The 15,199-nt window shown below is 40.9% G+C and overlaps 1 protein-coding gene across 15 annotated transcripts in view; it reads right to left on the bottom strand.

The window, feature by feature from the left end:
• Positions 1-15,199, bottom strand: part of Ttc3 (tetratricopeptide repeat domain 3) — a 119,827-nt gene that overhangs the window by 66,291 nt on the left and 38,337 nt on the right. For 8 of the 15 annotated variants that reach the window (XM_013071325.3, XM_087212113.1, XM_021256265.2 and 5 more), the window contains 7 exons: positions 14,825-14,879; positions 7,509-7,671; positions 6,497-6,542; positions 5,448-5,571; positions 4,289-4,352; positions 1,654-1,714; positions 1,360-1,444 (listed from right to left, as the gene is read on the bottom strand). In XM_013071325.3, the coding sequence (XP_012926779.1) occupies positions 1,360-1,444; positions 1,654-1,714; positions 4,289-4,352; positions 5,448-5,571; positions 6,497-6,542; positions 7,509-7,671; positions 14,825-14,879 (598 nt within the window). The remainder of the gene's footprint in view (positions 1-1,359; positions 1,445-1,653; positions 1,715-4,288; positions 4,353-5,447; positions 5,572-6,496; positions 6,543-7,508; positions 7,672-14,824; positions 14,880-15,199) is intronic. The other 7 variants (XM_021256270.2, XM_021256271.2, XM_087212180.1 and 4 more) reach the window with 2 other exon arrangements.

The following is a 15,199-nucleotide window of genomic DNA, read 5'->3' as shown; positions in this document are numbered from 1 at the left end:
GAATTCAGATTTAAGTTACATGGTAATCACTGTAAGTCACAGAGTCACATAAAGCCTGGAGAGGTAAGTCTCAACATTGAGCTGAAATCGCCTTATTCTTTCCATGCATGTGTATACCATTCACTGGAGCAGGAAATGCAAACCTGACTACTATATTCCTCACTCATCCTAACAATAAAGATCTAGAAAGAGAAAGCCATTGGTGACATATTAACAAAAACTTCTTACTAGTTTCTATCCAGTGACTCAAAGGTTAGAACTTTCCCCAGAAACACGCACAGAAAGAGCAGCTCTCACACAAACCTGGTATTTGTTACAGTACTTAAAACATACAACTATTGCCATATTTAAGACAGGAATTCTAGAATTTAGAAGATATGTTAACCCCACAAATACTATTAGCCTTGCATGAACTGATTCAAGTTTAATCTCTTTCTCATTCTAGACAACAGATCCACACAGCCTCATGTTTTCCCTGGGAATTCCTTCCCTACATGCGAGACGACATGGACCAACTGTACAGGGTAGGCTGGCTCACATCCCTGCAGGCCCAGCCTCTCTCGGACTTCCGCACATGGGTGGGTCCCAATGAAAATGTGTAGAATGAACAGATGGTGACACAAAAATCACTATCATAAATATTTAAATAATCTTTCATCTCTCTACAGGCTGTCTTTTCTATTTTAAGTCCTTCATGTTTTTAGAGTCAGTGAATCAATGCAAGAACATATAATTCAAATATATCCAACTATTACATATTCTAAAAAAGCTTTTACACAAATAATTATAGAAATCAAGTTCATTCATTTGTAAGATATGTAGACCTAAAATAATTAACTGAATTCTTAAATGACACACATATTTTCACACAAGTACCCTTGTTTCCATGTTAATATACATTTTCATCACTAACATTAAAAAATTTATATACAAAGCTTATTTTATTTATATACAATTTATCTGATTATGCTAAATCAAAGAATTAAAAGTTTGCTCTTTAATGATTTTAGAGTAGATATAATGAATCTGCACAGCTAAATCTTCGAAAAATATTTAAAGTTAATATTACTATTTTTTTTTTTTTGTACTGGGGATCAAACTTGGGACTTTGTGCCTGTGAGGCAGGCCCAGGAACCACTGAGCTAAATCCCCGGGCCCCTAAAGTTAATATTACTATTAAAGCTTTGGGAAACAATTCTATGGTATCTCTCATTCATTTGTTAAACCTGGTTAACAATTATCACATTAATATTTAAATTAATGATAGTTTGGTTTCTTAAACCATGACTAGAACTTTATGTGAAAAACATCTTGTTCAAAAAGTTTTCTTTTTTCACTGGAAAAGCTTTTTTCCCTTACCTGCTGAGCAGCTCTGGAAGATTTAGAAAACTCTCTCTCCAAGAGCTTTCTCCAATCTACTGGCAAAGCCAACTCTGAATTAGAGCTAAAAGAGAAAAGCATTTGTTTTAAATCATTAAAAAGAACAGTCCGAAAGGAAAAAAATATATTCACTGAAGGTCACTTAAAATATTGGGTAGATGGAAAGTCACATGAGTTCCTGAACAGAAATAATAACCAAGATGCTGATTTCCCCCAAATTAAATCCAATCTAATCTCAATTAAAATCCCTATAAAATTAGAGAAAAAACATACTTGACTTTCTCCGATTCATTGTTTCGGGGTTTATGTCTTCCTCTATGTCTTGGAGGATGACCTGTCAATATAAAGTATTTGTTCCTGAAATACGTACATAAAAAATCTATAAACCTGGGAGTAAAACAAAAGCGCATGTATATGAGAATAAGAAAGCAAAGAAGGAATAATGTGTGTAAATGTCACCATAAGCAGGTAAGCCCAAAAAGAAAATACTGCTGATGGTATTTTATGTGTGTTACAAAATTATTATAAAGATAAACTACAAACCAGGTGTGGGGTGCACACCTGTAATCCCAGCACTGGAAAGGCTGAGGCAGGAGGGTCACTGTGAGTCCAAGGCCAACCTGGGCTTGGTAAGCTCAAGGCCAGCCTGAACTACATAGAGAGGCTCTGTCTCAAAAAAGCCAAAAAAGAAAAGAAAAATTATAACAAGAAAAGGATTTAGGTCTATAGCAGACCTAAAGAGAAACAAGCGACAGCTCGTATTTTCAGGCAGTTTATCATAAACAACAATCACCATTTCAAAGAAAAGAAGATAGTGTGCCATTATCAGCATAGTAATTCCACAGTAATTTCTCTGGTAACTCACGAAAGGCAGAAATCACTTAAAGGGAACAGCTAGGACAAGCACTAGTGAGGATTCAGTATTTGTATTTAGTTCTAAGGAACAGGTAGCATCTGGACAGAATGGCCCGAATCCAACAGTCTATAAGAACTAAGAGCTCACTCAGGATCCCTAGAATGTCTGGAAATACTAAGTCACCTGCATAATCAGAAGAGCTGCACAAGGGCGGAAGGTGGCACAGGGCTGCAAAGGCCAGGTGCAGCCCCTAGCTCAGCTCCCGGCCTGGTGAGCCCGGCCCTTTCTCACTGACAGGAGTAGGTAGTCCCTGCATCTTTCTGGGCAGGGGAACGGCACACTCAAAGCTATGCAAGTGGGTGAGTGTGGCAGGGTACATGCATGGAAAGTGTGGGGAGGCAGCACAGACACCTCCAAGGTCGGTGGAAATAGGAGGAACAGAACCTAGGCTGGCTTTGGCGGCCTCAGAGCCAGAGGCTTAGGAAAGGCAAGCGAGTTGTAGTTTGGTTTCTGCTGTGTGGTCTTAGGGACAACTTCTTAACCTTCACTCTGGGACCTCAAGTTTGCTACCTAGATATAGATGGTGAGAGAGGGAGAGCATTTATTTATTTAAAGTGTTGTCTGATAATAACAGCCTAAGAAATATTAACAAATTAAAAGCTGCCTTTCAAAGAGTTTTATCCTCAAAAATGTTTCCCATCTCACTGGAATTCTAACAGGCAACACAACTGCCTGTGTCTCCTACTCTCCTAAGCACACTAATGTGCTAAATGGAGATGCCCAGCAAGTGGCTATGTGGGATTAGAGCTGAGACAAGACGGAGCTACAGGGCAAAAAAGACACCAATGGGTGTTAGAAGCAAAACCAGTGGGGGGGAACCCCAACAAACAAAAGAAAAGGGAGCAAAAGGATGTCACTAGGGGAAAGCCAACAATCTCACCACGATAACCCTGAAAGGAATACCACACAAAGAACTTTGTTTAAAAAGCAAAGCATGTAATCTACTTTAGCATGTATGGGACTTTAGAAAGATTTTCATCAAAATGGTACATAAACAAAGGTTCAGAAATAGATGGAAGAGGAGCATCTGCTTCTCCGGAATCCCTCATCTCCCAGGGGTGCTATGTGATGAGGTCCAATGTTTAATCCTGACCGTCAATGTGAGTAAGAGACCAACAGAGGCACTTCTGGGTGTGTCCGATTGGGCGTGGGGGAGGACCCTGGGGAGCAGATTTGGTCTCGGCCCTTCCTCTCTAGCTCTTTCCCAGACTCTGCTTCCTGGTCGCCATGATGTGGGTGGCCTTTCTCCACCAGGCCCTTCAGCCATGAGCTGAGGCCTCCAAAACTGTGACCAAAATAAACATTTTCTCCTTCAATTGTGTATGTCAAGTGTTTTTGTCTCAGAAAAACAACAACAACAAGCCTGACCAATACAATTAGATGCATTTTAAAAAAACGAGCACTGAGTATGTGCAATTGAAACCAAATGGAAGTTAGCCTAAAAACCATTCTTGTAACTTAGCTATCTGTGCCCCAAGATACCCATGGTGAAAGTCTAGTTCCTAAAGTGATGGTGCTGGGAGACAGACCGTTAGGAGGTAATCGATCATGAAGAGGTGCCCTTGTGAACAGGGTTGGGCCTTCTACCACAGGAGGACACAGCAACACTACAGCCTTCTACGAACTAGACATCAGATCTACTGACACTGTGATACTGGATTTGCCAGCCTACAGACATGCAAAAAAATAAAAACTTGTTGTTTATAGCTCTCCAGTTCAGGTATTTTTGGTCCAGCACTCCACACAGACTAAACAAGCGTCCATTCTGAACAGGAATACCACGTGAAAAACTCCCAGAGACTGAGGTCTAACACACTAACCTTAACTAAACTGGGTCAGGAATTTCATTACATTGGTGGAAGGCTGACTAATACAGAGCATCATAAAACAAAAGCAGAGCACATAAAAGTGAGGCCTGGGCAAATGTTAGGGCTTAACACTTTAGACAACACTACATTAACTCAGTAATATGTGTCCAAGAAAAATACTCACTTGGCGATTGTATAAATTCAGTCTGGCAGTCACAATCATCTGATCTCAAAGCCTCATCTATTTCCTGCTCATGAAAATAAAAACTCGTGAGACTCTTATACAGCCAGGAAGAATTCAACAGCTATATAACAGAACAGAATTTAGAACAGAATATGACAGTCACTCAGGCACTTAAAATGTGCAGGCCGTCATTACGCCTAAATGTATAACGAAATGATAAGTAACAACAAGAAAGCAAGATAAATGACAAATTTTTGAATGGCAATTCCTTTCTGATGTCTAGTATGATATCTGACATGGCAAATGTTCAACAGTGTCAGTACTAAATGAATACAATCTCATCTTTCCTATGCTCTCTCCTTAACTGAATGCCACCTCCTGGAGATTTTCAATATTATCCAGGAAAGGGCTACACAGTCTGGTAAAAAAAAAAAAAAAGTTTCCTTCAATGTTTATCACACACCCAATGCCAAAATATTACTTTCTTTTTCTTTCCCCAAACCTAGAAGAGAAACGTTTAGACTTGGTGCCAGCTGCTGAGGTGTGTGCATACTACAGGTCAGAGAGGAGCTCAGACACCTCCCTATGGCTAGAGGTCCACTGACTCCAAGGAAATGCCAGACAGGGACTTCTGCTGAGCACAGCCATGAATCCAGGCTGAGCTGGTGCTGCCCGGGGCAACAGAACTGCAGGAGCACCCTGGGCAGAGGTGGGGAGAGGCTGCCCCCTCATCCCCCTGAACAGCAAACGAGGGGCAGTAGACTGGTGCCCTGCCAGGCAGCCCAACTGACCGCAAAAGGAAAAGGGAGGAAAACAATATCAAACATCATGGGGTAAGGGTAATTTGGCCACCAGATCCACTCTCACTCGATCCCAAGAGGCTTGTAAATAGAGGGCAGACAAACTAAGTGGGAAAATGATATTCAGCAAAAGTATTTTAAAAACACGTAAATGTCACCAGGCATGGTGGTGCATGCCTGTGATCCTAGCACTCGGGAGGCTGAGGTAGAAGGATCACTGCGAGTTCAAGGCTAACTTGCATTACTTAGCGAGACCCTATCTCAAAAAACAAAAAAACCCAAAAGCAACAAAACACCAAATGTGTAAAAATAGTAGACTATTTGTACTTGACATGGTGTTCATCTTTACTTGAGCTTACCTTCATGTTCTCACTACCACCGTAAGCCATTTCCTGGTTAGCTTTCCGGAACTCTCGTCCCTTCTCCACAAAGCTCAGTGATGCAGTAAAAGCAGGTGCTGGTAAATTCCTAGGTATATGGGCCCTGAGGGGTGAAAGAAATGATAGTTTTATTGCTATAGTAAGCATTTTAACAAATTATCCATTAGATAAACAGGCGCAGGCTGGGCATGGTGCTGTACATCTGTCATCTCAGCACTCAGGGTTGAGGGGGAGGACTGCTTTGAGTACTAGGCCAGCCTGGGCTACACAGCATGACCTTGTTTCAGAAAAGCAAAAAACAGTTTGCAGGCATCGTAACTTTTTAACTTTATAAACAAGCTATTAGTTTTGAAAAGATTCTTTTCCATGAGACTTTACACATAAATTGTGTTTTAAATTCGGCATCAAATTCAAAATACAATAACGGGCCGGGGATTTAGCTCAGTGGCTCCGTGCCTGCTTTGCAAGCACAAGGTCCTGAGTTCGATCCCCAGTACCAAAAAAAAAAAAGTTAAAAATAGTTCAAGACCTTAAAGTAGGTCTTCTTGTTTTACGTGTAACAGAGTTCTAACACCCTACATTCTCAATGAGCATGGACACAAAAGCTTTAATTTAATTGCCAAACGGGCCATTGTAGAACCCTGGTCGATACTTGTTTTCTTGAAAGCATCACCGAGTCGGCCTGTAGCCTCCGAAAGGTGCCCGCAGTCTGGAGGCCGTGCCGGGGAAGGAGCGGAGCGCGAGGTAGCTAGCGCCCTCTGCCGGCAGCCTCCAGGCCAAACTCACACCGCGGGCCTCCTCTCCCACGGCTCAAGCTACTCATCCCCAGTCACTACACATCCCAACAGTTCCGGAAACCGCAGTATCCATCTGGCAACTCACAGGCCACCCGATTCTAAACAAAACCACAACAATCCTCCTTTCCTTCTACGCTCAACTTTACTGTGGGTGCTATCAGCTCCTAAAGTGACAAACACCATAGGGCAAAGGCATTCCAAGTAGCAGCTACTGACCTGATAGTAACTCACCTGCTTTCATAAAAAGCTTTAATTGGATTCTTATTTGGTGTTCGACCTACAAGTCAATCACATACACACACTAATCAATGGATTGGCAACACAGACTGCAAGACTTTTAAATTTCCCTTAAACTGGTAGTTAAGAACATCAAATTTAGAAAGCTGGAAAATAAACTTAATTTCATAATTCTAGACTTGTCTGCCATCCAATTACATGTGATCACTGCAAGATGACAGCAATACAGAATGTAGATAAAAGATGCCTCCTGCCCTGAATGGGGTTCACAGTCTTAGAATGAGGCTGTGCTGGATGAACTGCCAGTGAAGAAGCGCTCAGCTCAGCTCCACAGACACTGAATAAGCTCAAGAGGAGAACAGCAGGAGACCTACGCTCTCAAAGTACTGAGTGAGGAAATCTCAAGCACTGGAGAAAAAAACAACTAAGAACAGAAAAGAAAAAGGGGTAGAACAAACCTCTACAAACTCCTGGCCTACAGAGTCAATTTCTGTTCTGTGTGTGCGTGCATACACTCATGTTCACTATACTAGAGAATTAGCAAAAATTGGTGCAAAATCATTAGGCAACTCTACTTAAAAGCCTTTTCTTTAGAAATTAATAATTAGGGTCCAGGGATTTAGCTCAGTGGCTCTGCTGCCTGCCTCAAAAGCGCAAGGTCCCGAGTTCAATCCCCAGTACCAAAAATAAAAGAGAAATTAATAATGGGGGAAAAAATTTTCTTTCAAAAACCTTTTATTCAGAATTTCTGGAAACAGTGTTTTCCTACAGAAGAATAAACAATAAATTGGTTGCTATCTGTTTCATTAGATAATTACCTAAAGGAACATAGAACTAATGTAATCCTACACAGCTAGAATGGAAGCTTTGGTGACTTGACCAAGATAACATAACAAAGAACAAACCATCTGAGGACTGATTCATGGTCCTCCAAAATTTAAGAAGCTCATCTTCCGCAGTGTTAATGGGAATTCACCCGTAACAAAAAGAATCTTAGGTGAAATACCTTGTAGGTCTTCTATTTGCTTTTGTAACTGTACATGCTGCTGAATTAGATCCTTGATTCCCTCAGGGTCATTTTTACAGAGTTTTTGAGCTTTTATGTTTGCTTGCAGGGCCCAGTCATATTCTCCCAGCAGAGAAAGAGCAGTACAGTAACGATAATGACCCTATTCCAAAAAGATAAATTTAATTTTTTTCTCAAAAGTATGCTTAAATTAAAGAAAGTAAGATAAGGAGAACTATTTTGTTGAAAATTAACTTCTTAAAAAGTTAGATTAGGCCCCCATTAATGGGAAATAAAAATGTACATACTGTAGGAAACAAATTATCTAGAGAGTAATATTTTGTTTAAAAATTTTTATACCCCCAGCAAAGAACTTTTGCTATATTTCCTTAATGAAGTATAAAATACACAATTTTGTGCCAATAAAGTGTAATCATTCATTATACATAAGTTAACTTAATGTTTCAAAATATCCATTAATAGTCTCTAAGTTATGAACCAGGGATGGCGAACCTTTTAGAGCTTTCCATGACACAAGCAGCCCGCCCGCAGTAGCAAGTGTGCCGCAGGTTCACCACACTGCCCTGCACTTAGGAAATCAAAATGGTTTGAGAGCTGGAAGGCACCATCAGCGTGTGTGGCAGTTCCCAGCACTTCTGAAGAGCACAGGCACAAATAAGGGGTGCAGTTAGGCTATCCCTTGCCTCTTCAGTCAGTTTTTAATTATTTTACCTCTAAATGTATTTCCTGGCTTTAAAAAAATCTGAAAATCACTGATTTTACTCAATTCCAATGATAAAGTTTCTTGTCTGGTCTCCTTTTTCTGCCACAGAACCAAAATCCTTGCTGACTCCAAAATTTGGGAAATCTTCTATATCAAATACAAACTTTTGGATCAAGAAAGCTAATAGTACCAAACCTGGAGCTGACCCAGCTAACCTCTCTACTACTAACAAACAAACTCCCATATTAGGCACAGTGTCTCCGCTAGAGAGAGGTTAGAACTCAAGGCAAACCTGAGCACCTGATTTTATGATACCTGGTCCAGATCTCTTTCTTATCTAATACACATTTACAAACAACATTCTAATTCGATGAAAATCTAGGAAAAAATATAAAATCAAAACTAAGTGCCCCTTTTAAGAAAGGACAGCTTTTGCTGGAGATTTAGCTCAGGGGTTCCACCGCCTACCTCACAAGCGCAAGGTCCTGAGTTCGATCTCTGGTACCACAAAAAAACAAAACAAAACAGCTTTCACTAAGAGAATCACGCGACATGTTTATGCAGGTTCGGTGCTATGTTCTTGTGAATCTATGCGTTCAAGGACCTTTTTATCCAGACTAATTAGGCTTAGATCAAAGATCTCAATTCAGATAGCATCTCATAAGCTCTACTTTTCCTTAGAGGGTAGAAGCCCTGTTTCCTGACACCTGAAGTATATGAAGATAAAAGATCTCTGATATACACAGATCATTGTCAACTTCGAAGTTTAGGTAACTGCATTAAAAAAATAAAACACAGCAGGGCCGAGGATTTAGCTCAGTGGTGCCAATGTCTGCCTTCAAACCGCAAGGTCCTGAGTTCAATCCCTGGTACAAAAAAAATAAAAAATCAAGAAAAACACAGCTAATGCAGGAAATAACGATAAATCATGAGCCATACTTGCTAAATTTGTAGAGAATACTTTTATTTTTCTTTTCCCCTCATTATTCTCACCTTTTCCCGAAGTCTTTTCCCTAAACCCTATAAAATCCAGTATACACATAACTTCTGTCGATCGAGAAAAGGGTTTATTCAGACTCTTTTGCTGAAGTTGTTTGAACTCTAAATTAAAAGTATCTCAGAGTTCTTTGACCCCATTATCATAGAATGTTTTGTTCTTCCCGACACTCTCCTTATCACACTCATGGACACTCCCTATTGCCTGCCTGCCTGGCCTCCCCCAACTGAGGGTCCACCATGTCCCACTCCTCAAAGTCAGGGAGGGAGGGTCAGGCTGGTGCTCCAACCCGTCAAGGGGCAGTGGGGTGAAAGCCCCGGCTGTGACCCAGGAGACTGCCCATGGGAAGGTACCACTTCCCAGTCTTTGCGATTCACCCACAGGCAGGCACGTGACACAGTCAGGATTAGCCTGAGGTAGCCCTCAGCTACCTCTACTGATCCTGAGAGAGGTTCTCTTTTCACTGGAACTACAGACTGAGGGATACTGGTCTGGGCTACTGGTCACGGTAAGTCCTTTTCAAATGAAGCCACACTTCTGGCCAAGATGGAATAACAGAGACTAGACTTCTCTTCCTACCTTTAGCAAACAAAAGACAAGACAGGAAACCATGGCTTGCAAGACACCAGACACTGGGCAACAAACAGTGATCCATGACAGAAGAGAAACACATGAAAGCTGGTCTCAGATTGCTCCAGCTTACTGAGGGGTTTCTAAGCCTCAGCACAGAAAGGAGCCCAGGCAGAGGCTGGCATCTTCCTCAGTTGTGGAGGTGGAGGTGGGAGGCAGAAGGACCCAGCCAGCTTCAGCTCAAGAGGCACAGGACCAGAGAGAGAAGAGCTGCACAGAAAGGTAACTCCTAAGCTCTTCCGTGGGTCTTCAGCTGGGTTCTGATCAGCATATGCATGTTGGGCAACTACTGAAAGCCAGGGAAAGACTAACAGGAAATAACAGCTGGAACTCACACAAAACCAGGTTGTAATTGCTCTTCCCAGAAACCAGCGTGGAAAATGTCCTAAATCACAGGGCATCAAATTGAGTACTCAGAAAAATTTTGCCTCAGTAGTGAGGAAAACTTAGCCTGTAACTAAATGCCACTATGACCACCACACAAAGCTTAAAACAAGACTCCAAAGAATTAAACTGCTTCTTACTTTACTGCATCACAAACAAAGCTCAGGAATATTTACAGGCTGCCAGGCATGGTGGCACAAGCCTGTAATCCCAGCACTTGGGAGGTTGAGACAGGAGGATTTACGATAAAAAATACACTGGATGGAAAGACTAGACACTGTAGAAGAAAATATCAGTGAACTTGAAGACACAGCAATAGAACTAAGGTAAAATCCAACAAAAAAGGGAGGAAAAAGCCCTAACATGAAACTTACAAACAGGGAAATACAGTATCCAGAGAAACAAAAAGAAAGATGCAGCTCGAGATCCAGCCAGGTCTGAAATGAAGCCCCACACTTTTCAGTACATTAGCCAATAAATTCCCTTTACTACACATGCCAAATCTGAGTCAAGTTTCTGTCATTCCCAAGGAAAAGTTCCAATACATCCTTCCAATGGGCAGGGGATTTAGCTCAGTGGTTCAGCCGCCTGCCTTGCAAGCACAAGGTTCCAAGTTTGATTCCCGGTACCCAAAAACAAAACAAAATAAAAACCAAAAAACAGAAACCAATACATCCTTCCAAATTAAGTTTCTTACAGATTTTCGTGAGGCTATTGGTTTGTATCCTGTAAATCACACATTAATAGACAATGCATACAGAAATGTGAACAAGAATCTGTTGACCATATCACAAAAATTCTCACTCTAATACACAATGACTCACCTTCTCTAAAGCCTGCAAGCACATTTGAAGACAGATGACACTGTACAAGTCTCCTCTATTTGGAAAGAAGGAAGCAAAAGTGGCCTGCCCTCATACAGAATCTAAAGAACCCATCTATGCAGACTCAGGTTCACACAAAATTCTAATGAAAGCAATTCTTACAAAATTAAAGAATGCACCTTCCCAGCCTACTGTGCTTTTGGAGTTTAAACTGTCATTTTTATCTGATAAAATAAAAAGAAAAAAGCTTAATTATATAGTCATCAAATTTTTAAATGTTGGGCTGGGGATTTAGCTCAGTGGTTCCAGCGCCTGCTTCTCAAGCACGAGGTCCCAAGTTCGATCCCTAGTACCAAAAAAAAAAAAGTACAGCCACTGTTGAACATTTAAAAATTTGTTTTTGTTTTCTTTTTTTTGGTACCAGGGATCGAACTCGGGACCTTGTGCTTGCAAGGTAGGCAGTGGAATCACTGAGCTAAATCCCCAGCCCTATACTTTTTTTGTGGGTTTTTTCTTGGTACCGGGGATCAAACTTGGGTCCTTGTGCTCGCGCAGCAGGCGGCGAAACCACTGAGCTAAATCCCCACCCCGCCCCCCTGGCCCTATACTTTTTAATCTACACAAATAGTTCTGCTAGCATAACATCATGAAACATCCCAATTTTTAAAAAGGAGCAAATATTTTGTGTTTGACAAACTAAGCCAGGAACAAATATTCTCCAAAAGTTGTCAAAATAATTCAGAAAGTTTTAGCATGCTTTTTAAAAATTGATAGAAGATTAAAATTTGCAAGAGTATCTCTGGAAAACCAGTATTCTGGTCTGGACTTTGGTATTCAGAATTTTATCATGCATTCACTCTACAAATACTTTGAGAGCACCTGCCAAATACCAGGCTCACTATTTTACTCCAAGCAAAGAATAACCCAAGATGAAAACAGAAACAAACAGACCATCCTCGATCACAAACATCATGTAGTGCTAGGATCTCATTTGAGTTTTGTCTTTCACCAGCAATGACACCTTGCCAAAGTCATTTTACCTTTCCAGGACTCAACTTTTCATATGTAAAATGAGACTATTTTTAAAAATTTATTTTTTTAGATTAAGGTATTTGAAAAATGATTCTAAACTTTGATACAGAAATCCTCCTGAGGAATTTTATAATCTCTAGACTACTGGATACACTCCTAGGCCACCTGAGTCACAATTTTAGGAGGAAAGACAAAGAAATCTATCTTATAAAAAGGCCCAAGGCTGACTTTTCCTTTTTATTACATGCCTTTCTGTACTTCTTAATCATGTGCTACTGTTAAAGGACAAGTTTAGTTTTTAAAAATACTGAACAAAATAAAACTAAATCCTATAATTAATCCAATGAAGTCTATCAGCAGAGACATAATGAATGAGATACAATTCTCTAAGGCCCTAAAATGCTATAAGTCTACTCATTCTGGTTTATAAAAAAAAAAAAAGTAAAGCTAGAAATAAGTATGAAACATGTCTGTGTCTTATCTGAAGCTCCACTTTTTAAAAAATGTTGGGTATTTTTATGATCTAGGAAAATACAGAGATTTATGGACTCATGTAACACCCAGAATTATGCTTTGAAACTTGTTACATTTTCTTCTGAAGCTCTTTTAGTAAAAGAAATAAAACCATGCAGTTCGGGTATTATCTTTGGAATCTCTCCAATCGCCTTCCTTAGCCCAGGAGCAGAGTGTGAGAGCTATGCTATACTTTTACTGATTTTTAAAATTTAATACTGTTTTGAAAAGTCAATAAATGTTGATAAGCCAGTCAACTAATTTCAACTGCCATCTAGGGCCTGGTTATTCAGTCACAAAGCCAACAAGCATTGCTCGGGAGAGCCTGCTCTGAGCCAGGCAACCTGTCACAGCCCAGATCCAAGAGTGAAGCAAACAGGCCGAGAAACCTTTCCCTGTACAGCCCCGTTCTACTGGAAGACATAACCAATGGAACCTAAACGGTACAGACAGTGTTCAGTAAAAACTCTAAAAAGAAAAAAATAATAAAGCCGAGAAAAAGGATAGAAAGTGTTTAGAAGGGGCAGGTTTGGCATTTTAATAATGTGGTCAAGGGAAGGTTTCACCAAGAGGGTGTGCAGTTAGAAACTGAAAGCACTGGGTGTGGTAACCCAGAGATTATACTCTGGAACCCTTGCACTTGGAGGGTGAGGCAGGAGAATTGCTTCTGAGCTCAGCCTGGGCCACACAGTGAGTTCAAGACCAGCCTGGGCTGCTTTGAACTGTCAACATACACACACACCACTCACAAAGCAAGGGGGAAAAAAGGAAGAAACAGAGTGACAGTGAGTAAGGGGGCTAGCTGATGCTGTGGGGAGAACGCACTGGAGGCGGAGGAAGAGCCAGCACAAGGTGAAGTGGGCCTGGGAGTAGGGAGGACGCTAGGGGTGCAACACCGAGCCACAGAGAACAGCAAGGGTGAGGGTTGGAAAATGCAAGGCACTCAGGGGACAGATCAGACCAGTCACATGAAACACCAAGCTCCGTGCTTTTTCTGGGGACATTTAGGTGCCTGAGGTTCTACGTAATTGAAAGAATGCTGCGATGACCAACCCTGTACACTACACCATGTGAAATGTTCCCCAAGAACAAGAAATGCACCACAAGAAATGTTCCCAGGTGCACACATGCGAAATCGAGTCACTACTGTGGCATGCACACATAGGCTCGAGGGCTTCTCCAGCGTGCACACAGGTGGATTAGAGGGTATGCACATCCTAGTGTGCTCCGAGCTGGCTGTAAGCAATCTACAGCCCAGGAGTTTATGAGGGTTTCTGTTACTAGGTGCTCATTATTTACACGCAGGACCCCTGAGCTCTTTAATTTTTACTAATTGGAAGGACCCAAACAACATCACATTGTTTTATTTACTTGGGCACAGGTGGGTACTCTGGAGGTCCTCTGCTCTCCCCTAATGTCGTTTTCTATCTTTGTACCAATCCTCTAATTTCAATTACTGGGAACTAGAACATAGTTTCTGATTTCTATGGGCATTCAGATTACTCTTCCGTGAAATGCTTATTTGCTGTCTTGATTCATTTTCTACTGGGCTTATTTATTTTAGGAGTTCTCTGCATATTCTGGATCTACGCCCTATCAGTTATGTATGTCATCTGTGATAAATGCTCTCCCCTAGCCGCCTGTTTCATTCATGTCTTCTGACATACGGAAGTTTTCAGTTTGATCAATTAAATCGAGGTAGGTTTTTGGGTTTTTTTCCCACTGCAGATTTGTGTATTGAGCCTCATGTAAAAAACCTTGGGGCTGGGGGTATAACCCAGTGGTAGAGCTCAAGCTTGCAGGCAAGAGGCCCTACATTCAATCACCAGCAAAAAAACAAAATTCTTTCCTACCTCAAGGTTATACAGATGCTCTGCAGTTCCCTCTAAGATTTCAAATTCATTTCTCCCATTTAGGACCACTCAACACACTGTGCAGATGCTACCTCTCAGCTGCTAAGGGACTCTGCAGCCTCGAGAGCCTTCCCACAGGCTCTTTGCATACAGGGGCTTGCAGCTCCTGTACCCTACTCCCGGCTGTGGCTGAGCCTTGTACTAATAGTGGACCTCAAAGATTTCCCCTTCCAATTCTTAAGCTCTGCACAATTTCATCCAGGATTTTAATATACAAATGCACATCCTGTAAACTGATTTTCACAAATTTGTGTGGTGTTAACTTGCTCGATGTAAAATACTACACAGAAGAAACCTACCTTTGGCCAGGAGCACTTCAGAATAGTGGCTCTCTTTCCATCACCAAGTGCATTTCTAAAAAGAAAATCAAGAAGTAAAATAATTAAACATTTTTATTCATTGTAAAAGTACTGTGTATTGTATATCTATTTGCATGTTCTGAATTTTCCATGTATATAATCTAGTCAAAAAGTACTTTAATTGTGCTTCTATTATAGGAAATATATGTCTATTACAGGGATATATCTATTATAATGTATGTCTATTATAGGAAATGGGAAATACAGAAAAACGAAAGGGAAAAAGCAACCCTGAGTCATAATCACAACTACCCAGGAATAAGGAGTTTCAGTATTTCCGAGGTATTTCCCACATGTATCTTATCGACATCTTAT

Source organism: Heterocephalus glaber, unplaced genomic scaffold (genome assembly GCF_053883595.1).
Source record: "Heterocephalus glaber isolate CG9 unplaced genomic scaffold, H.glaber_assembly_v1.0 deba00000122, whole genome shotgun sequence".
Taxonomy (NCBI): domain Eukaryota; kingdom Metazoa; phylum Chordata; class Mammalia; order Rodentia; family Bathyergidae; genus Heterocephalus; species Heterocephalus glaber.
Note: the sequence above shows the minus strand (reverse complement) of the source record. Positions and strands in the feature narration are given on the sequence as shown.